A 21806-nucleotide genomic window follows, 5' to 3' on the forward strand; every position below is an offset into this window, starting at 1 on the left:
CAAATAAAATGCAATTTGAGCAATGTGAGTTGATGGAATGCCAAGAGTCATTGTTTTCTCAAACTACTCGGTTTTTATTGGTCTCAAGAATTTGCCACTCAAAAGAACAAGCATTTTATCTTTGATCTGGATGCCCCCCAAACATAAGTTTTTTTACCTCAGCAAAATAAAAATGAAGCAAGGCCATGATGAATAACTTTACAACAATGCAGCATTTCAACACAATCTATACAGCACATACAAAAATTGGCAACTGTAAAAAAAAATGGAGAGAGAGGGAGGGAGGGGAAAACCAGATTGCTGCTAGAAAGAACTCCAATTGCCAGAACTCTTTTTGGGAGTTTGATCTTCAGATGAAACCTTAAAGGGGGCACTGGAGCCAAATGGATCTCCATCATCAAATGAAGAGAATGCACGACTGTGGCCAAAATCTTTGGAACTGTTTATGGAGTCGAACCTTGTAAGCTTTTCTCGTGGTGAAAAGCCTCCTTCATTCATGCTGAAGGAATCAAATCTCGAGTAATTGTCAAAATGGTCCCCTGCTTCGCTGAACCTTGGAGAGTTGCCAAATCTTGACATTGGGGAACCTGCAACAGATTCTTCAAAAAATATACTCTTTTTCTGGAAAGTATTCGTTGTTGGTGTGGATTCCGTTCTGATTGGCTTTAGACCAAAATCATCAGATCCAAAGAAATCTCTCTCGTTCTCAGAAGAGTCCTGCTAGATGACACAACCAAATAATTGAGGGCAACGTGAAGAGATATCTCAGACTTTTATTATTTAATCGATCACTGCAACACCCATCATAGCAGCAACACCAATCCATAAAATAATTTTAATCAAAATAATTTGTATCTTTAGCATTGTTTAAGCGCTCTAATAGCACATGGCATCTCTCACAAAGTTCAACTCACTGTATCGACAATGGATATGCATCTGGATATCTCATTGGATGATAAAACCTGAGAACTGCACACAGGTATATTTCACAAGACTTGCCAATAGTTTCACTTCAACCAGAGTGCCTATGTACAAAAACATGGAAACCTAAGGATAGATGCATGGCCCAAGGTATGTGCAAATATGATGGTACTAACAAGAATATGCCTACATTTGTAAAAGCATTCCAGCAATCATGATGTGAGGGTTAAATCAATATATCAGGTGCAATTCCTTAATGAAGTGATCTATAAAGTGATAACAGCATAGAATGTGCTTCAGCAAGCTACAATTTGAATATCCAACATGTATCCATACTCAATTGCAGTAGAATAAAAGAATGCTTCAGGAATATTGGACTCACCTTGTTGCCTGCAGGGTTAAATCCCCAGACTGAGTCCACATCATCATTTGTGTCAAAGGCACCCCAAGTTGATTCATCAAAACTTCTATTGCCAAAAATATAAAGTTCATTATCATCATAAAGTAGGCCAACAATCAGCACTAAAGTAGGAGGCATGTAGGTAAAAGGCATGGAAACAAATTGATTGCTGTACCTATGGGTATCTATATCTGCTTCAGTATTCTTGGCAAAAACATCAGCAAAGTCTTGAGATGGACTTTCTGAAGCAGCCCTTCCAGCTGGACTGCCTTGAGGGCTTCTTGCAATTTCATCTCCACTGTGGAAATATGCAGATTCACTCTCAAGCACATGTTCTCCAGTAAAAATTCCAGACCTCCCATCTCCATTTGACAATGAATCAGGGGTTAAACTACCATCCGCAGGTGCTCTCTCCTTTTGACCAGGAGCACTTTTCACATCAACAGTGAGCTCATTGGAAAACCCTGAAAGTGGAAATGATATGTTGCATGGATAAATTCGAGCTAATATTTGTGCAATATTCTTGAGAAAAATCCACTCAATTCATGGCATTTATTGGAGATTGGAAAGGCAAAAGGAAGCATGAGGTGTGATAAATAGTTCAATGTAGGGTAGGTAGAGAGCATACCTTCATCTTCAAACTTATCCCAATCTTCATCCCAAGTAGCAGCACCCTCTTGAATTCCTGGTTGCCAGCCTTGAGAATCACAAATGCAAATCAATTATGACGGGAACCATAACATATATTAATTCATTCAGGAGTTAATGGAATTAATCAAATTCAAACAAAATATTCCACGAGCTGAACAATAAACCAAAAAAATCCCAGAATGTGCTGCAAATCATAAAAGCGCATCATTTATCTTGTTAATTGAATTGAATTTTGCTAATTGAATCAAATTCAATTCTGTCAGTGAATTGGATTCAAACATCCTTTTATTAAGGAATCAAATTCAAGGATCATCAGTTAGTACATTATCTAAGAATGTGTCACACTACTTTAGCTTATTAAAAAAAACACATCAAGCAGCAGATCCTTTTCTTTGAGCTGGGAAGGGCTTGCTCAAATGTAAAATAAAGCACAACTGCTATTTTAAGAACTCCGAAGCAAGGCACACACTCTGGCACAAAATAGAGAGGATTGAGAGTACCAAAAGGAAGCTCAATCACGGCAGTTGACTTAACATCCAGTCCATGTTTCTTGCAGCGTTCAGTTAAAACCTTCAATAGCTCATCAAGGTCTGATTGTATACGATCAGCACGAACCTATGACACCAAAGGATGAGTGTTGGATAAAATCTCCAATGACCTGCCACGGTTAAATTGTTACTATTTACCTGAAGAATACCATCCGCACTGCCACCTTGTTCCATGTTAGTTATTGCTTGACGCAACTCCAGCTTTCTCTCCTAAATGTTATAAAGAAGAAATTTATCAAGGGATATAATTTCATATGTTAGCATTTTACTGTTATAAGACCAGACAAGCTCCATGATTTCAAATGGTACGCGGTTACAAACTAAATGCCACCAATTAAATAAGCACAATGCATGTGTTTTTTACTTCTCACATCCAGGAAAAACTTTTTGTCTAAAATCTAAGCATGTTAAATAAAAGGACAAGGAAAGGCCATTGTTGAGACAAAGAGAGGAAAGAAATTTTGCTTTGTTAACATTACCATTATTGTACACTTATATGCTAAAACATGCTATAAACACAAGTCAAGGACTTGGAACCATGATGCATCTCATAGGAAAAAAAATTCATGGAAGAAAAGAATGAGAATCCATGTTAAAATAGGAAATCATGGACTGTCCACTTTGGTTAAGTAATGAGGCAGAAAGAGTTGGCATCCACTTATTTAAAATTAGCTTTGATGAAATCAGTTCAGCTACTCATGTATACATGTGTGTATGTGCTGTTTGTAGAACTATTTATTTCCATGTATATGAAGAGAGACGGGTGAGGACTTGTCAGTGAAGTTTGGACATTCCAAAAGGCTTGCAGATGGGAAATCACCCGACTCATCACTACACTGGAGAGGTACAGTTCTTACCTGAATGTCACGAAAAGTTGCCTCTTCAATTGTTAATTTAGATGCCACTTCTGCAACTTGCTTGTACTTCTCTTCATATTTCTTACCCAGCAACTCTGCCTGTTACGTAATTTGTTGACATAGAACCCCATAGAAGTCCAATTATTATAAATAATAGACACCAAATTCTTTATATTTCAGAGCATACCTCACGTTTATCTGCCAAAGCCCTTTCTGTGATTTCATTTAGCCTATTATCACATCTGCTTTTATACAGAACCTGATATACACACACAAAAAAAGACAAAAAATGAGAAAGGTGAGTTAAGAACAAATCCATTAGGATGCTATACTGTTCATAAAGGTTGACATACTGATTGAATACTAAGGGTCTCTTAATCAACAGAATTACTGCACGGTAGATATATTAATATGCCTAGTTGATGATCAAGGGGAAGAAAATAACATGAACAGAAATATCCTAATGAATAACATTCATAGAAGACACAATTTTTCCATAAAAAGCATCTATTCGAACTACATCTGTCATTACTCTACATCTTCCAATGATAAATGATCTTAAATGGTCATCAAAACAAACAAGCAGCACCAGATTCTTGTTGATATTTAACCCAGATCTTGTTGACTGACATTCAAACCACCACATTATAGTATCACCAAACACCACATATAAGGCAAACAAGCATCAGGCCATGTCTGAAACCACCCTTTTCTTAAGACTCGGGACTTCATGTGCATATTTGATTTTCATGCATCAAATATTGGCAAAACAGTTGGGTATCAATGAAAAGAAAACCGAGAAAAAAAAAAGGAGGGATGGGTGGGAAGGGGATAGACAAAAGCAGCTACTCACAAGATCCTGCATTTTAGAACGGTAAAACTCAATCTTCTCTTTGGAGTCCAAAATCAGCTTCTCTGTTTCATCACTCTGCACCAAATATAACATATTCATTGAACTTCAGGAATGACTTTCAAGACTATACATGTCTCCTTAAGTACAAAGAAAGATATGGCAAGCAAAATAAAATTGGAGAAAAAAAATATGACAACAAAACAGTTGGAATTCGATGAAAAACCATGACCAGACAATTAGCAAATTGGATTAAAAGCAATGGAAATTCATTTTTCTGGACCAAATGAAAGTGGCAATTCTTTTTTGCTCTTGACATCCAACTGTTACTGTTCAGATTAAGATAGAAATTCATTTTGCTATGGTTAGGGAAGTTCAAAAAGTTCAACCAAAAGTCAAAAGAATTAAAATATCCAATTCAACTATAGTTTGGCATGCGAGCCAAAAGGGCAGAGAATGGTGCCTTTTTCTCTGAGGCTGTTCCATCTTGAATCATTGAGTTTGCTGAACTCTGCTCTCCGCCATCATGTTGGTTCAAAAAGGAATCCTCCAACACTGGAGCTCCTGACTTGTGTTGATTGTTTACCATGACACCATCAGGCTGGGAGGCAGTTACTGGAACAGGTGGCCTCATGCCAGGGACAGGGGCCATGGATCGTGTAGGCTGCTGTCCAAAACCTAATTATGAGGATGGGAATGTCAAGAAAATTTCATCCGCTAGAAAGGAAAGAATAAGAAATAAAAGACCTTTCAAAGAAATTGTAATCCATACCAGGACCCCAAGCAGCACTTCCATAAGCAACTTTGGGTTGACCCGTCATGGACAACAAGGTCTCGTCGTACATAATATTACTTGGAAGAGCTGCTGGAAGAGGATGGCCTTCCCTGTACCGCTCCATCAAATAAAGGGCAAAGCAGAATTCCCTCAAAGAAAGCATGCTGTCACTATCCTGATCAGATAAATCCCAGACCTGCTTTAAAATCTCTGCAAAAGGCAAATAAGGACTTAATAAGCATAAGCAATCAGAAAAGAGAAGGAGACCTGCAGTTTTTATGCAGCAACACACGAATACCAATGAAGATTTATCTCAATCATATCCAAAATCAATTTACAGTCTAGAGAAACCATCATCCCAAAATAATATCAGACAAGGCAACTAGGCAATAGCTTACAAAGCACTACACATACAACAATGGAGATTCATCATATCATATCCAAAATCAAACAATACAGTCTAAAAACCTACATCAAATTATAAAATCTACAAAAACCAAATCCAAAATTAATGTCCAATTAGAAATTTGACTCCCCCCATCGGAAGGAACCCACACAATATGGTTAATTTGCCATGAACCTTTTATAATGCTTAATCCACGGAGAATCCATAGCCATGTGGAAAAATGAAAATCCATTACCTCTTGGTAGCCTCCAGCTCAAAAAAAGATTCCGTGCCTGCTCACCAGTGATTCTTCCATCTCTGTCAGTATCTACTTCCATAAAAACTTTATTATACTTCTGAATGTCTGTTGGTTTCATCTTTGGCCATGAAAGCTGTGTGCTATCAGAAGATTTTCCAACTCCAACTGAAATGCCAGGTGACACAAGTGAGGCAGAATTTGAAGCTGAAACTTGTGGGCCTGGGCTCGCTAATGATTGGGTTCGTTCAGGCTGACCACCCAGAGGTTGCACAGCAAAAGCACTCTGAAGTGAATCAAGTGAGCTGGACTTAACTGGACCTCGGGCTTGGGCATCACTAGAACCCGAGACAATGGAAGATGAGGTTGGGTTGTTAACAGCTTTCAACAGTGAATCAAGTGAGCCGGACTTAATGGGAGCTTGTGTGCCACTGGTAGCTGAAGAAGTAGGCAGAGGGGGTTCTTGTTTTGTTGCAGTAGGGGTTGCAGAAAACACATCACCACCGAAAAACGAATCAGAGGCGAACCCATTTCCAGAAACAACTTTAGAATCATTAGCAATGGGCTGAGAGGAAACTGAGCTTAGAGGTCGCGGCTGGGAAGTAGTGGTGGGAATAGATGGCTGGACCCCTCCAGGGCTAGTTGGAGCTCCACCAGTCCTTCCACCAAGCCAATCACTTGATATGTTCGGGTTTGAGACACTGGGAGTTGGACCAGCAGAACCACCAGACATGAATTGAGGTGGACGGGGGGTGGTTCCAGTAGGCATTATGAATGATGGACCCCCCAGACTACTGGAAGGCATACCCTGAGGAGGTCGGGAAGCAGTTCCAGTAAGCATTACTGACGATGGACCCCCCAGACTAATGGCAGGCATACCCTGAGGTGGACGGGAAGCAGTTCCTGGAGGGACACCCTGAAGTGGTCTCATAGTTTGACCATGCCGAGGAAAGTACTGTTGGTTCATAGTAGCATTTGGAACTCCTGGTCCTCTAAAGCCAAAACCTTGAGATGCTGTCGGAGCAACAGCACCCATCTGCGTGGCAGATGAAGCAACCATTTGAGGCGCAGCCGTTGGAACTCCTGGTCCTCTAAAACCAAAACCTTGAGATGTTGTTGGGGCAGCAGAACCCATCTGCGGCACAGGTGAAGCCGCCGCCATTTGAGGCGCAGCAGCTGTGGCTTGAAGATTAATTTGCGGTGGGGGGATTTTTGCTGCAGCCGGTCCATATAATGCTGCCTTGACAATGTCCGGTGTCAAATCTCGCTTACTCTGAGCAACAGTTACAAGTCTTAAAGCATTAAAAAACTCCGGCCGGCCAAGGAAGCCAGTTCGACTCTGATCAGCATGCATCCATATCTGCATCCACATTAAAAAAAAATATCTCGAGTTAAATCTCACAAATCCTCGCATCTAATATTCCAAAAAGAAAATAAACAAACAGTTTTGACCTAATTTAATCGAATCCTAGATTTCAATTATTTTCAAATTGATTAACAAAATCGACTTTTTCACCATCAAGCATCTATTTAACTATAATTTTGACCTAATTTGGATCAAAACGTGGATTCAACAGAGTATAGAAAGGAGAAAGGGGTGACCTGAGCAAGGACTTGTTTGGGCAAATTGGATCCTTGAAAGAAAGAGACAGCTTCAGCTCCACTGATTCTTCCATCCCCATCTAAATCAGCTCTCTTAAAGTACGCTTCGAATTGATCCATGTTTGGCACCGCCATTTCTACTTCCTCCTCGGATTTAGAAGATCACATGAATATGAATTGAATTCGATGAGGAAAATTAAAAATCAGAGAATTTGATTTTGTGGGATCGAAGGTGACTGGAATTTTGGTGGTTAGATCGAGCTGGAAAAATGTTTGGGATTTTATTCGAGTTTGGATTTGGGGGGTTTAATTAATTAAAAGGAAAAGGAGATCTTGTTTGCAAAAAAAAATTCCCCAGATCGACAGGAAAGCAAAAGGAGACTGTGATTTCAGCTGTTCGTGTTTGGTGTAAAAAAAAATATTTGCTTGAATTTATGATTTCGCCTCAGTTTCCTTGTTAAAATTAAAAATGTACCGTTATCGAGGCTTGATATTTTCAATTTAGCCCAATTCTGGTTTTCGAGTCGGGTGACTCATGATTGTAATATTAAGAGGATGATATAATGATTTAGGAGGAAATACTTGATAGTATGAGTTTAGACTTTAGGAATATTATTAGTTGTGAGAATTTATTAATTCATTTGAATGCTTTAAAATAATACGGGAATACTTCTTTAAAATCGCTTAAAAAAGGATTTAAACATTATCCGTTATTATAATTCATGTGTTTTTTAAAGTTTTAAAAATAAAATCATCGAGTTAATGTTTTCCATGTGTTTTAAAATATTTTTAATATAAGAAATTTTAAAATTATCAAAAATAACTTTAGAAGACATTATTTAAAAAAAACACTTTTAAGTTTTATTTGCATTACTTAAACATATACTTGGTTTCGATTAATATACTAGCAATGTTGCTATAATACTATTATTAGTATTTTTGGGATTGTGATAATAGTAATAGTTTAAAGTGTTTTTCGTTTAAAAATATATAAAAATTAAAAAAAATTATTTTTTTAAAATTAAAAAAATACTTTTAATAAAAATAAAATAAAATTTAAAACAATGCGATTTACGTTCCAAACACACCTTATATGTTTAACTAACTAAACTTTTGATCCCTCCCTTCCGAATTTCCTAATTTAGTTATTGTATTAAAAGATAATTTAAAAAAATTATCTGCCTGTTTTTCTTTTTCTTTAAAATTACCATGTGTACGAAGTTGGCTATTGTCTTGTAGAACAATTATTTTACTTGTCTTTCTTTCTTCTTCTTTTTATCACCAAACGTTTGGCAACTCTTTACGATTTAGTAATTGAAATTAAAAACAAAAAAAAATGATATAGTGTAAATTCAAAATAAAAGGGAAGAACAGCATTTCACACCAAACAGAATATATTGTAAAATGTTCTCATCAATTATTTAGCAGCAAAGACAGCAACTAATAAAAATTCGATATCGGAGAGATACCAGATGCAATGGACTCTGGTTTTGAGATCCAAGTAACGATTAATTAAACCTTTACTATTTGTAATGCAACCGACTCTGTTACCTCAAAAAATATTCACTGCTAACACGATTTTTTTAAGTACGTGTATAGTAGTATCATGATAATTTTTGTTATTGTAATTTTAAAATATAAGTTAAGAAAAAGTTATAGATTATTGTTTTTTTTATCAGAGTTATGAGATGAAGTTTTTAACGAGAGTCTTGTAAAATTATAATATGTATCATATACTTTCAAACCTATAATCAAGTTAAAACACAAGTTGTGCCACAAAAACAAATTGAGTTTAAGATGATATTTGGTGTGCTGGACAAAGATGAAACGGATATAAAAAAAAAATTATAGAGTTATTTGATATATTTTTAAACAAAACAAAAATTAATTTTTATCTTGTTCAAGGTTGTCATGGTGGAGAAATTCTTGTCCCCCTAGCTGTAAGATAAAATTGTTTAATTCTCTACACGCGGTTTGTTTTTTTATGAAATGACTATGCTCCCATGATAAAATATATTTTTTTTAATGGCCAAAGCAAGAAAATTTTTTAAAAAAATCAACGAGTTTTTAACAGGTTTTGCTCGGAGGTTAATTCAAGTTTTTCATAAGTCAAGTTAAGTCGATTCTTTCTTTTTTAAAAAAAAAACTCATACTCTATTTTTTACCTGTCAATTTGATTGACGAGTGGTGACCCGGCTCAAAGTCGGCCAAAACCAAGATTCGAGACATGGGTCGAGATGACCAACCAGGGTCTCTTAAGGTCAGCATAAGGATAAAAATTGTTATTATCATATTTTTAAAACTCAACTTGGAAATTGACCTGAAGTAAGGCTCATGTCATGGGTTGGGTTGACAATTGACTCAAATCAATGCACGAACAAAAATAGTTATTATAATAGTCTTAAACCTTAATTTAGGATCGACCCGAGACAAAGCTTAGATCATGAGCTAGGAGGGTCAACTCAAATCAAGTAAAGTTAACGTAAGAAAAAAAGTGGTTATTATTAAAAATTTAAAACAAGTCTTAAGAGTCGACCTAGGGCAAGACCCGAGTTACAGGTCAAGAGATCCAACCCAGGTTGATTTGGGTCAACGCAAGGATGGAGGTGGTTATTGTCGTGGTTTTGAAACCAATTAGGGGGTCGACTTGGAGCAAGACCCTGGTCGAGAGGGTTAACTTGGGTTGCCTCGGGTCAAGATAGAGATAAAAAGTAATTATTGTCATGGTTTTAAAACTCGAGCCAGACCAGGGTCGACCCGGGCCAAACCAAGGTTAGAAGTCAAGAGGCTCAAATTCGATTGACCCGGGTCAAGACACAAATAAAAATGATTGTTATCATGGTTTTTAAAATCAATTAGAAATCAACCCGGGTCATGGGCCGGGAAAATCAACCCAAGTCACGATAAGAATAAAAATGACTATTATCATAATTTTAAAACTCAATTTAGGAGTCAACCCAAGTCATTGGTCGCAAGAGTTTACCTGTGTTCACATATTCTTCAAAAAAGAACCAGTCCAACCTCATTTGATCATTAAAAAAAAATCAATGAGTTTTTTACATGCATTCTATCATGAGTTGACAGAGTCGCAAGTCGATATGGAATTTTGATTGGGCCAGGTTTAGAGGGTGCTTGGCAGTGTGATAGCGGTTGCTTTTCAAATAACTTTTTGTGCCGAAATGCATGCCAATGATGTTTTTTTATTTTTTAAAAATTATTTTTGGCATCAGCACAACAAAACGATCCAAAACGTACAAATTATATTAAATTTTAGTAAAAAAAATATTTAAATTTTTTGGGAACACGGTTTGCACCGCGTTCCCAAACATATTCTTAATTAATTCTTTGCTGATTTTTTTAAATATGGAGTCCAAGCTCGTGTCTATAGCCATACTGAGTTTCGTGACTATAATTATTATAATATTATTAAACCCAATACTAAATATAAAATAAAAAAAATAACAATATCATGTTATTTTTTTGAAAAAATATATAAATTGGACAATAATATATATTAAGGATGAAATATAATTTTTTATATTTTACATTAACTTTATATTTGTATATTTTTTATGATTCGATTTAGAAAACAACTAGTTATATGCCTCGCGCGATGCCGCGGGTCAATTATTTTTTGTATTTCAAAAAAAGCTAAGATCTAAAAATGTTAGGTTTTTTTGCAAAGTTATACGTAAGAGTCTTAGATTTGGTTGCAACGCCTGATCCAAGAGTAATATTTATAATATTAATAATAACATTAAACTTGGGTTAACCCTTGGCATCAAAGTGTCTGGACTGCAATATCAGACCCAATAACATTGGACGTGGATCTGACTGTAAGGCCGTGTCATAAAAGTGTGATAGTTAAATAGATTAGTTAAAAAGAAAAAAACAAAGAAAAAAAACCAACAGGAAGAAAAAAACTAATGAATAAAAAGAAAAAAATATATGAATTAATTGGGTTAACCCGTCATACCTTGAATTCGCATCGTGAAAGTTTGATAATTAAAAATGAAAAAACAAATTAATGGGTTAACCCAGAATTAACTGAATTAACTCGTTAAACCAGGTTAACCTGTCAAACCCGGAATCCGTGTCATAAAAGTTTGATAATTAAATAGAAAAAAAATTTAACATCAACAATTTAAATTAAACGAAAAAAATTAATTTAAAAGAAAAAAAAAGCAAAAAAAAAAAATTCAGGTTAACTCGTCAAACCAAGTTAACCCGTTAAACCCCGGATCCGTGTCATGAATGTCTGACAACTAAAAAAAAAAAATAAACATGAACAAATTGAACTAAATGAAAAAAAATTAATTAAAAAGAAAAAATCAAAAAACAAATCCGGGTTAACTCGTCAAATCATATTAACCTGTTAAACCCAGGATTTATGTCATGAAAGTCTGATAACTAAATAAAAAAAATTTAACATTAACAAACTAAATTAAACAAAAAAATCTATGAAAATAAAAATAAATAAATAAATTAACGGGTCAACCCATAATTAACTGGGTTCTCCCGTGAAACCAGGTTAACCCGTGAAACTCGGGATATATGTCATGAAAATCTAATAACTAAATAGAAAGAAATTTAACATTAACAACTAAACTAAACTAAAAAAAAATAATTAAAAAGAATAAAAAGCAAAAAATATATATTTTAGGTTAACGTGTCAAATCAGGTTAACCCGTTAAATCCAGAAAATGTGTCATGAAAGTATGATAACTAAATAAAAAAATTTAACATTAATAAACTAAATTAAAGAAAAAAAATTTGCTAAAAAAAAAGTAAAAAATAATTTTCCAAAAGGCATAAAAAAACAGCCAAAAGAAACAACTTAAAAAAAAAAAAAACAAACACGTAAAGCAGCAGGGACAAGAGATCAGTGTTTTACTGTGGACTGCACTGGACTGCACTGTGCAGTCCACAGTAAAACACTGATCTCTTTTAGCTATTTATAATAATAATAATAATATATATTATGATACACTACACATGCCTATTGTTATTATTACAATATGTTGATTTATCTTATTCAATATATATCAAATATAATTTAAGAAAACTTGTCCTATTCAGTCAAATGCATACTAAATACATAACAAGATAGATATTTATCAAGTATAATCATTCTAGCTCAGTTAATATTTTTTTAGCATATCAAAAACTACCTAAATATCTAGAATTCAGCTGGATCAATAAAAAAAACAATACAACAAAATCTAATTTGATTAAAAAAACTGAGCCTAAACCAATAATATGATTGGAAAGGTAAACAAACCAAATTCCACGAACAACCATGATTATTAGATTCAATGTGATAAATTATCTTGAAATTAATTTAGTTTGACTCAATTGATTCACCGAGTTAATTAGTAAAAATCATGGTTTGTTTCAATGTGATAAATTATCTTGAAATTAATTTAGGGGCGTGAAAAAAGAAGAAGCTACCGCCTAAATCCAAATAAACAAACCAAAATCTCCCGCCAAAATGCCACGATTTACCCGAACAAATCCCTCTGCACCCCCCTCAAAATTCTCACAAAAAAATGGTGAAACCAACACCAGTAAAATGCACAAACCCTGACCCTAAAAAATCCTACCACATAGGAGGAATTCAAGTGGAATTCCCATACAAACCATATGGAACGCAGCTCGCATTCATGGGCAGAGTCATTTCCACGCTCGATCGAGCCCAAAGAGACGGCCATTGTCACGCTTTACTCGAATCCCCTACCGGTACTGGAAAATCGCTCTCGCTTCTTTGTTCCACTCTCGCCTGGCAACAGAATTACAAATTAAAGAATCAGTACGCTAATCTCACTCACTCTACACCGAATCCCGAGGCAATCACCGATCCTCTCGCTCACGGCGGTGGATTTGTTCCAGAATCAACGCCTTCAAGTAAGTTCGGGACTTTTAAAACCCTAACTTTTTTCAATTCTGCATCGAAATTTGCCAGTTTGTTAAAGAATTTTGAGTCTCTGTGAATTGCTGCAGGTACTGAACCTACAGCGGCTGTGGAGCTGGCTCAAAAGGTGGCAAGTAACAAAAAGAAAAAGGCTGTGCCAAAGATATACTATGCTTCGTAAGTTTTCTGTCTCGAATTAGTAGTTCTAGTAATGTTTTTCTTACATGGTGATAAATGCATAATGATTTACAATGTGAAGGAGAATCTTTTTATTGAACGGGTAATTATTTTGCTGTTTTCTGTTAATTGAAGGAGGACACATTCCCAAATTTCCCAAGTGGTTAGCGAATTTCGTAAAACTACGTATAGGGTGCCAATGGCAGTGTTGGTAGGCTCTGTATCTTTCCTTTAGTTATGGCTATTGATTTGACAATAATTGTGCGTTGATGCTTCGATTCAGGTTTTAGTTATTTCCGAGGACTTATTGTTTTTATATTTACCAGGCTTCAAGGAAACATTACTGCACAAATGTACATGTAAATAGGAAAGAGAATGTCGATGAAGAATGGTACAATTTTGAGCTTTGGGGACATTTTTTTTGTTTGTAAAATTTTATTGGTCCCTGTACTTGAAACATGCTGTGGAAATTTTCAGTAAGCTGCTTTTGAAGGACAAGGAGGCTGGATGCCTACAATTCAAGTGGGTTACTTTTCTCTCGGTATGTGGTTGCTTTATTTTTATTGTCTCTCACAACAAAATTATTTTTCACAAACAGAAATGCAAATAAAGTCAGAGGTCATCCTTCGCTTCAAAAAGGAGGTTGCCATGAGGTGCATGACATCGAAGATCTTGTTAAAGTTGGACAAGTTGTTAAAGGTTTATGTTTAATATATTGTAATTTCACATAAGATTGGCCTGTTTAAAAGTTTGGCATGTGGCTTGTTAAATTGCTCGGTTCACTCTCAACATCTCTGAAGCTTGATTATTTTTTCTCTCTTTTTAGGTTGTTCATACTATGCAGCTCGCTCTATGGCAGATGATGCACAGTTGGTTTTCTGTCCGTACAATTACATAATTAATCCAGTCATTCGAGGAGCAATGGAAGTAGACATTATAGGAGCCATTCTTGTTCTTGATGAAGCCCAGTACGTATTGCAATTTTCTGTTCAATTGCTGAAATGTTATACATAATTTGCCACGTGATCCTGAATGGCTAATTTGGGGTTGGATTTCTTTGTTCAAGCGAGTTTCTCCAGTTTTATTTCTGTATAGGCACTACATGATACCCTGAATGTTTCTGGACATGCAGCAACATAGAAGACATTGCTCGTGATGCTGGTAGTGTGGATGTTGAAGAAGATGTCTTGCAAAGTAGGTCCTTGACTTGCAAACATTTGATTTTTGATTTTTGATTTTTTTTATCTTTCTGTTGCTTATTATTGTTGTATTGCCAAAGAATTGCAGACCGAATTGCAGGAACTCTGTCCAGTTGATCCCATGATTTACCAACCATTATATGAAATGGCACAAGTAATTGTTTGAGTTATTATGATTTGCGATTCTGTTTCTGCAGTCTTATTAGTCATTTTAATTGCCATTGCTATATGCTATGAATGAACAGGACTTGTTAAGTTGGATTGAACGGAGGAAAAATAAGCTGGAGAAGCGTGAATTTCAGCACTACTGCTCTTGGTAAGTAATTTTGTCTAATGTTTTATACTTACTACTATCTATATTTTTCTACATTCAATTTTATGTATTAATGATATCTTCCATCTTTCTGAAGTTCTATTCAGATTTGTTTTGGTGATGGAGGCCTTTTGCACTTATTAGTTTCTTTTGCTCCCATGTGTTATAGTTGGGCTGGTGATAAGGCTTTGAGGGAGTTCCAAGAAGCCAATATTTCACAGCAGTGCTTCCCAATCTTGCTGGATTGTGCTAAACAGGTTTTTTTCCTCCTAATTGTATAATGCCTTTTGAGTTTGACACTCCATTCACTTTCTTCTCACCATTTGCACTGTTCATCAATCTAATTTGCTGCAGGCTATCAAAGCTGCAACAGATACGGAAGCAGAGGGCTCTCATTTAAGTGGCATGTCGGTGGTATTATTGGAAGGTTGAGCTTCATACTCTGCTTATTTTACTTGCTCAAAAAACTTGATATTCTAATTAACTGCTTTTTAAAATGCCAAACAGGGTTATTCTCTTCACTCACTTATTTCTTCTCAAGAAATGGATGTCAGGTATCTGATTTTCAGCTTGCTTTGCGGCGATATGTTAAAAGAGATGGAAGTAAGTGATCAGCTGGTTGTTTTGTCAATTTGTTGTTGGTTAGTATACAATGCATAATATATTTGCTTATCAATTTATTACTTAGTAGTATATTTATTAGCTGATGAAGATTAGTAGGCTAAATTTCTCATTTGTAATATTTTAAAATTGAAAGGAACAGGAAGAAGATTAGCAGGTTAAATTTAGTTTAATGCCAATTGTTAAAGCTATCTTTCAAACAGCACAGGAGTATTTGTCTGGAGATATTATATTTGCAGCTTATAAGGAATCAAGTACTTGGTACTCCCTGAAAGCTTTCTGTTTTAAGCTCTGTTTAGTAAACTCAATGAGACTACTTCCAAATTCTGTTTGTGTTCCCACACTTCCAGATGCTGCATTAAAAGAATCCAATGATAATACTGTTGCGACTGTTGCTGGTTTTGCTAGAAAACAACTCATGCTCTCATATTCTTTTTATAGACAACGAGTGAGAAATAATCTATCATTTTGCTATTGTTCAAATCGTGCATGCAGAAAAGGCTGGTGACTGGACTTGTACTTTAAGTTTGTGGTGCTTGAATCCAGCTGTCGTGTTCAAAGACATAGCTGATCTTTCTTTGTCAGTCATTTTAACATCAGGGTAAGCTGGAGATATAAAAACCATGTTTTGTGCCTGCAGTTCATATAATCAATTAATCAAAGTAGTATTACTAAGGCAAACACTCGTCTGTGGTTTCTGTTCTCTAGGACTTTGTCACCAATGAATTCTTTCTCATCTGAACTTGGGGTTCAGTTTGGAACTTGTCTGGAAGCTCCGCATGTAGTTGATGTTGAATCGCAGGTTTGATTACCCCATCCTTTTGTATTTTGCTGTTATAGTTGGTTCCATTTTCAGGTACAAGCTATCAATTTTTTACTGCAGGTGTGTGTTTCTGTAATATCGACCAGTCCTGATAATTATCCATTGAATGCGAGTTACAAAACAGCAGATTGTTATGCCTTCCAGGTACCCTGTGCATTTTACCATTGATCTTTGATGATCCAGAGTGAATTCCTTTCCATATATTAATAAGTTGCCATGATAATTGGTTGTGCAGGATGCCCTTGGCAAATCATTGGAGGAAATCTGCAAGATTGTTCCTGCAGGCTCTCTCGTGTTCTTCCCTAGCTATAAACTGATGGAAAAGCTGAGCAATCGTTGGCGTGAAACAGGCCAATGGTCGCGATTAAATGCAAGAAAGCCCCTCTTTGTTGGTAACACATTACTGATTGCATAAAATTTTTTTCTGTACTTTCAGTTACCGTTTTGTATTGTGTTAGAGATACCTCATTATTTGGCATCTGTGCTTGAGCTCTGTTTTCCTGGCTGTCTCAATGGAATTCCTTTAGTTGGCTTGCAAATTACTTTATCTTGATTATTGCAGAGCCCAGAGGAGGAAGCCAGGAGGATTTTGACTCGATTTTGAAGGGTTATTATGACTGCATTCGTCGAGACAAAAGACCTGCTCTTGGGAGAAAGAGAAAGGTCAAAAAAGTGGATGCCAATCACTTAGATGGAACTGAATCAACCGACAATTCTGAGAAAGGAGGAGCTGCATTTCTTGCCGTTTGTCGAGGAAAGGTATGCCAACTTTTTTGCCGAGGACTCCTGTAATCAGCCAGTTGGAGTATTGGTGAAGGGTTAGGAGCTAAGTCCATTTTGGCGGTGTTAGCTAGGAAGAACATTGATATAATACTGAGCAGATTTTGTTGTCTTTGGATTGAAGGATTTTTAGCCTGGGCTTTAATGTTTGCATTGGTGGAATTTTTGTGAGCATGGTTAAACAAGCTGCAAATGATAATTTAGCGCATTAAGTTATTCAAAATGATTGCAATTCCAACGTCTGCAATTCTAAATAGTGCATTATTTTCAAGTTCATGGGAATCATTATGCTATTATGTTGCTGTTAAGCTCTTTCAAATTCACATACCACCTTTCTCCCCATGCATATGCTAAATTGCTGGTTGTTCTCGCAGGTTTCAGAAGGAATAGACTTTTCTGATGATTATGCTCGGGTAGTTGTATCCTTCCGTGTTGTTTGAAATATAATTACCTGCATTTCTCTACTTTTCTTTAATCTGAGTTGGGTTCTTGGTTCTTCTTGAGTTAATGGAATCTCTACTGTGTGCAGATAGTTGTTCTTGTGGGATTGTCACAGGTTTAAGTGAACTTGATTTTAGGGATGATAATGGGTCCTTATAGTTGGTTTGTCAGTGTCATTTTGAATATCTTCTCCTTCTTTGTCATGGTAAGAGCATTTCATTGAATTTGAATCACTATTGCTTTTCAACCTGGATGGATGTTGTACCTTAATTGTGAATACCTCAGATAGTAGTTGGCATTCCATTTCCAAACATGTAAGAATTCTTACAAGCTCTGAAAGCTTTTTAAAACAACAATTTTTTTTTTTCAGATTTGCTTATTGATATTGACATGTTTTATCAGAAATGATATTCAAGTTGGTTTGAAGAAGAAATATAATGATGCATACAAAACGTCCAAAAACCTTCTTGGTGGAAATGAGTGGTACTGTCAACAAGCCTTTCGAGCTCTCAATCAAGCTGCTGGTATGCCATTTGATTAGCTTTACAATTAATGCTTTCCATTTGGCTTGACATAAAGCATACATATAATCCACAAACCTTTTCTCTTTCTCCTCTTTGACTACACCTACTATCTCCTCTTTTTCTTCTTTCCAACTAGAAACTCCCTTTTGTTTCTTCAGTTGGATACTCATTGTTTTCTCTATCTCCCTCCTTTTGTTGTCTAAAATTCAAGCATTATCTGATAATTGCAAAATATGATTAATGAATTTGGGTATAATTCTTCGTTTGAATTCATGCAGGACGCTGTATACGGCATAAGTTTGACTATGGGTCCATCATCCTATTAGGTAATTCATTTGATTGACCATTGATCAATGATTTTTTTTTTCTCCCTGGTACTGAAAATATCCTTATGATTTGACAGCACTTTGCTGTTGTCTCTGTTATTTTTTTGACGTGGCTTTTATTTCATTGGCAAGCAGATGAGCGTTATAAGGAAGAACGGAATAGAGTATACATCTCGAAATGGCTAAGGAAATCGATTCAACAGCACAACAACTTTGACATGTCTCTAGAAGTATTGAGATCCTTTTACAGGAATGCCAAGGTCTTCTGTTTATCTTCATGTGTTTTGCATTTAATTAAGGAATTCCATCTTCCTTCCATGGTCTAATCAGCAGGTGAATGATAATATTGTTTGTGGTCTCTGCTTCAACTTATTTGCAGGAGAAGGTTGGCAAGAATATGGAAGAATTCTTGCTGAATTCTGATGCTCACAAGGAGAAAAATATCCCTCGAATGGATCAAATCGTAGGGCACACAAGAAACAAAAGTCAGAAACTGAGCAATTCTGATCAGTATGGAGAGAAAATAGTCTCTTTGACAAAGTGTGAAGGTGCTGTTTCAAAACTGAAGTCCCAAGATGATGTTGAAGTACAGGCTTCTTTTCAAATAGACGATGAGTTGGAAAGCTCTCAAGAAATCATTGACCTAGAGTGTGATTCCCATATAGGTTCAAGGTAAATGACTTGCCCTGTTATTTCGTCATGTTTTTGTTATCTTTGCAAGTAATGTAATTAGCTACTAGGAGGCACTATGGTCTCATGCATTATTTAGAAGATTTCAGTTCCAATTATTGTGCTGTACTAGCAAGTTAGGTATTCATATTGCAACTGGTAGTACTGGTTACAAGCATTAACCAGGTTTAGTGCCCATGAACATAGTCTTATCATGCAAGTGCCAACAAGCTCAAGAAAAAAGACAACGAAAAAAACAATCATGGAACTTCGGCTAGTGGATTGCATTTTAAAAACTACACCCAGCAGATAGAATAATACAAATGACCTATCCTCATTCAGTCAAGAAAGAAATTAAATTCTTGAATTCCCTTGCAAAAAATATGGTCTATGGAACATATTGGATTCCCCTTCAGGTGCTCTGAGGCATCTTTCCATGAAGATCCAGAAATAACCCTTGTCGAGGAAACCCCTGGCATGGGTGAATGTGGAGCTGCAACCAGTCCGGGATTCTTCTCAAAGGATGGCAACTCTAGCTCAACCATGATGCAGGCCCCTAATGAGCTTGCAGATCAAGGGTTAGTCTCTTTGGTGTCTGTGACAAACCAAAGTGCTGCTCCAGACAAATCTCAGTGTTCAATGTTGGTTACTCCTGAAAAAGAGTTAACTATAACTACCTGCAACCTGAGACCAGAAGTAGAGTCATCTTTGAATCTAAGTGTTAATTCTCATACACAGAAACGGAGGAAGTCCATGGACTTATCATTAATGAACCTTCAAGGAGAACAATCTGATACCTCCTATGCTGAAACTCCTGGCTGTGTTAGTTTCACTAGAAGCTCAGTCACTAGTGGAGACACAAATCGCAGGATTGAATTTGGTTTGGAGACAAGCTGTAGAGAACGTCAATCTACCAAGCATGCTTCTCCATTGCTGCCTAATTCTTGTGCCACTTCATGTGCATCTTCTGATTCTCTCATGGACAAGAGATTGCAAATTTCCTGCTCCCTCTGCAAAAGCCCATTGGGTCGTCCTGAGAACAACCTGTATGTTGAGTGCTCTTTGACTTCTTCATCAAAGGTTCACCTAGCGTCTCTTGTGAAAGAAAGAATGGAGCGTTGTGCCAAGAACAACTCAACATGTGTACCAGTTCTCGTGACTGACATCTCATCAGTTGATCAGCGTCTCTGCAATATTGCTCTTCAAGATGCCCAGCAAAAAGGAGTCTGGAGTGAAGAAGATGGCTGTGTTTTCAACTCAGTTTTTTGTCCCTTTTGCAGTATGTCTAATTGCCTTGGAGTGAAGATCATGGCAACAGATGCATCAAATGTTCAGTTACTTAACAAAGTAGGCTTTAATTGGATCCTGCATTTATTTGATGCTCCAAACTAAGAATAGCTTGTCTTTATCTTTGGTTGGTCCTGCTTTGGCAACAAATCTTAACCATTCTGAATACTGTTTCACTTGCAGATATTATTCTATACTGATTGTCTGGAATTTCAGAATCTTGAAGCATCAAAGGACTTAGAACCTATGGATAAGGTAACCTTGTACCATATGTTTTTTCCGTTTTGTTATTATGCAGTTGGCTCGTTGCTTTTTTTGTAATACTGCTTTGGATATAGGAGAGATGGCAAGGTAATTCATGAATCTGTCTGACTTGGTTGAAGGAAGTAATAGTAGGGGAACTGCAAAATAAAAAATGAGGTAGTGTTGAGCTTGAATTCCGTGTGAGCATGTGGCTTGACAGTCTCCCTTTACTTCAAAAAGTGTATGGACTGCTACAGCAAAAATTGAGTTTGTGTTTGAAAAAATAAATATTACATTCAGCTCAAGCGATGAAGGGGTGCGATGGGCTCGTTTGCATCTTTGGTGCAAATTGTGCAACAGAAAGAAAAATCACTAAAAAGATGATAGGTGTTCGTTTCATTTATTTTTCTCTGTTAGTGGTTGAATAATGTTTCTTAACATGGAAGCAGGATTTGTCGCCAGTAACCCGCACAGCCATGGATAAAACTGCCTTGTTGAACTCCCTTGATAGATTCTCATATTCCACACAACCTATTTCTGGAGGCTGGAGGACTACAAAGTCAAAGGTTTGTGATTTTGAAATGCTTCGGGCTTTATGGGCACAGGGCATTTTACCTGCGGAAAATTTGCATATCTGAAACTCATTTCTGTTGGCTGCAGTTGAGACTACCGAAGAGAGACGTGCTTTCTAATACGCAAGGTTAACAATGACCTAGGGTTGGACATTCTGATTTCCACCTCGAACAGTCTTCTACATGTGTATAATGCCATGAAAATCATTACGGGCTTGTGCGAAATCTAGCTTTTTCTGGAAATTTATATCTTGGGACAATTATGGATCATCTTAAACTAAGCGCGTAACGGCTGCAACTGGATTCTGAGTTAGGCTTCCCAGCTGCTGCATTGATCATGCAACTCTTGATGGATAATTTCATTGCCTCAGCATCCAGTCTATCGAGGAAATAGACGTTGCAATCCAAAGTAATTGATTTTGCAGGATAAGACACTTGTTATTTTGGTTGTAGAGAGCTTATCCAGAGTGGGATTAATTGGTCTCGATCAGGATTTGTATATTTTTGGTGGGTGACTCGATATGTATATGCTGGCTTGGTCTTTGCAGCTTTTAGCTATGAAAAAGACGAAGCTGATAACTTGGTGAATCATTGTATCTCTTCATGTCTCTTCTGATTAATACAAGTCTCAATCCCCTCAGCAAGAGTTCATTGTAGACATATGCTACAGTTATA

At 36.4% G+C, this 21806-nt stretch overlaps 2 protein-coding genes across 8 annotated transcripts; one reads left to right on the forward strand and one right to left on the reverse strand.

The window, feature by feature from the left end:
* Window positions 1-50: 50 nt before the first annotated feature.
* On the reverse strand, window positions 51-7677 carry LOC7474568 (uncharacterized). 5 transcript variants are annotated; one of them, XM_052450629.1, is made up of 14 exons: window positions 7246-7676; window positions 6748-7003; window positions 5644-6648; window positions 5000-5212; window positions 4691-4905; window positions 4231-4305; window positions 3565-3636; window positions 3378-3476; window positions 2659-2730; window positions 2473-2587; window positions 1950-2018; window positions 1497-1785; window positions 1304-1388; window positions 51-720 (listed from the first exon to the last, which is right to left on the reverse strand). In XM_052450629.1, exons 1-14 carry the CDS (start codon window positions 7378-7380, stop codon window positions 304-306), a joined length of 3117 nt encoding a protein of 1038 aa, XP_052306589.1. In that variant the 5' UTR covers window positions 7381-7676; the 3' UTR covers window positions 51-303. The 5 variants fall into 5 exon arrangements, with proteins under 5 accessions (XP_052306589.1, XP_024448650.1, XP_024448651.1 ...); XM_024592882.2 differs by having other exon boundaries at window positions 1304-1385; window positions 5644-7003; window positions 7246-7677; XM_024592883.2 differs by having other exon boundaries at window positions 51-717; window positions 1304-1385; window positions 5644-7003.
* A 5080-nt stretch (window positions 7678-12757) lies between these two features.
* On the forward strand, window positions 12758-21791 carry LOC7474569 (uncharacterized). Of its 3 annotated transcripts, none has more exons than XM_052450768.1 (28): window positions 12760-13149; window positions 13246-13333; window positions 13469-13544; window positions 13660-13724; window positions 13811-13855; window positions 13932-14032; window positions 14160-14301; window positions 14466-14527; window positions 14613-14686; window positions 14778-14848; window positions 14943-15102; window positions 15200-15272; window positions 15353-15448; window positions 15962-16067; window positions 16175-16268; window positions 16350-16433; window positions 16525-16681; window positions 16852-17048; window positions 17444-17488; window positions 17796-17824; window positions 17913-18034; window positions 18313-18360; window positions 18496-18620; window positions 18740-19032; window positions 19446-20376; window positions 20500-20571; window positions 21009-21125; window positions 21220-21791. In XM_052450768.1, exons 1-28 carry the CDS (start codon window positions 12795-12797, stop codon window positions 21262-21264), a joined length of 3873 nt encoding a protein of 1290 aa, XP_052306728.1. In that variant the 5' UTR covers window positions 12760-12794; the 3' UTR covers window positions 21265-21791. The 3 variants fall into 3 exon arrangements, with proteins under 3 accessions (XP_052306729.1, XP_052306728.1, XP_024451611.2); XM_024595843.2 differs by having other exon boundaries at window positions 15015-15102; XM_052450769.1 differs by lacking the exons at window positions 21009-21125; window positions 21220-21791 and adding an exon at window positions 20655-20992 and having other exon boundaries at window positions 12758-13149.
* The last annotated feature ends 15 nt before the right edge of the window (window positions 21792-21806 follow it).

This window comes from Populus trichocarpa, chromosome 2, assembly GCF_000002775.5.
Source record: "Populus trichocarpa isolate Nisqually-1 chromosome 2, P.trichocarpa_v4.1, whole genome shotgun sequence".
Lineage (NCBI taxonomy): Eukaryota > Viridiplantae > Streptophyta > Magnoliopsida > Malpighiales > Salicaceae > Populus > Populus trichocarpa.

Excerpts from the sequence above, each read along its gene's own strand:
- LOC7474569 (XM_052450768.1), top strand. The coding sequence starts at position 12,795 with ATGGTGAAACCAACACCAGTAAAATGCACAAACCCTGACCCTAAAAAA. Across the intron at positions 13,545-13,659 it reads GGGTGCCAATGGCAGTGTTG|GCTTCAAGGAAACATTACTG; the intron begins GTAGGCTCTGTA and ends TATATTTACCAG. Across the intron at positions 20,572-21,008 it reads ACTTAGAACCTATGGATAAG|GATTTGTCGCCAGTAACCCG; the intron begins GTAACCTTGTAC and ends ACATGGAAGCAG.
- LOC7474568 (XM_024592880.2), bottom strand. The coding sequence starts at position 7,380 with ATGGCGGTGCCAAACATGGATCAATTCGAAGCGTACTTTAAGAGAGCT. Across the intron at positions 2,019-2,472 it reads CGTGATTGAGCTTCCTTTTG|GCTGGCAACCAGGAATTCAA; the intron begins GTACTCTCAATC and ends GTGATTCTCAAG. Across the intron at positions 721-1,303 it reads TTAACCCTGCAGGCAACAAG|CAGGACTCTTCTGAGAACGA; the intron begins GTGAGTCCAATA and ends TGTGTCATCTAG.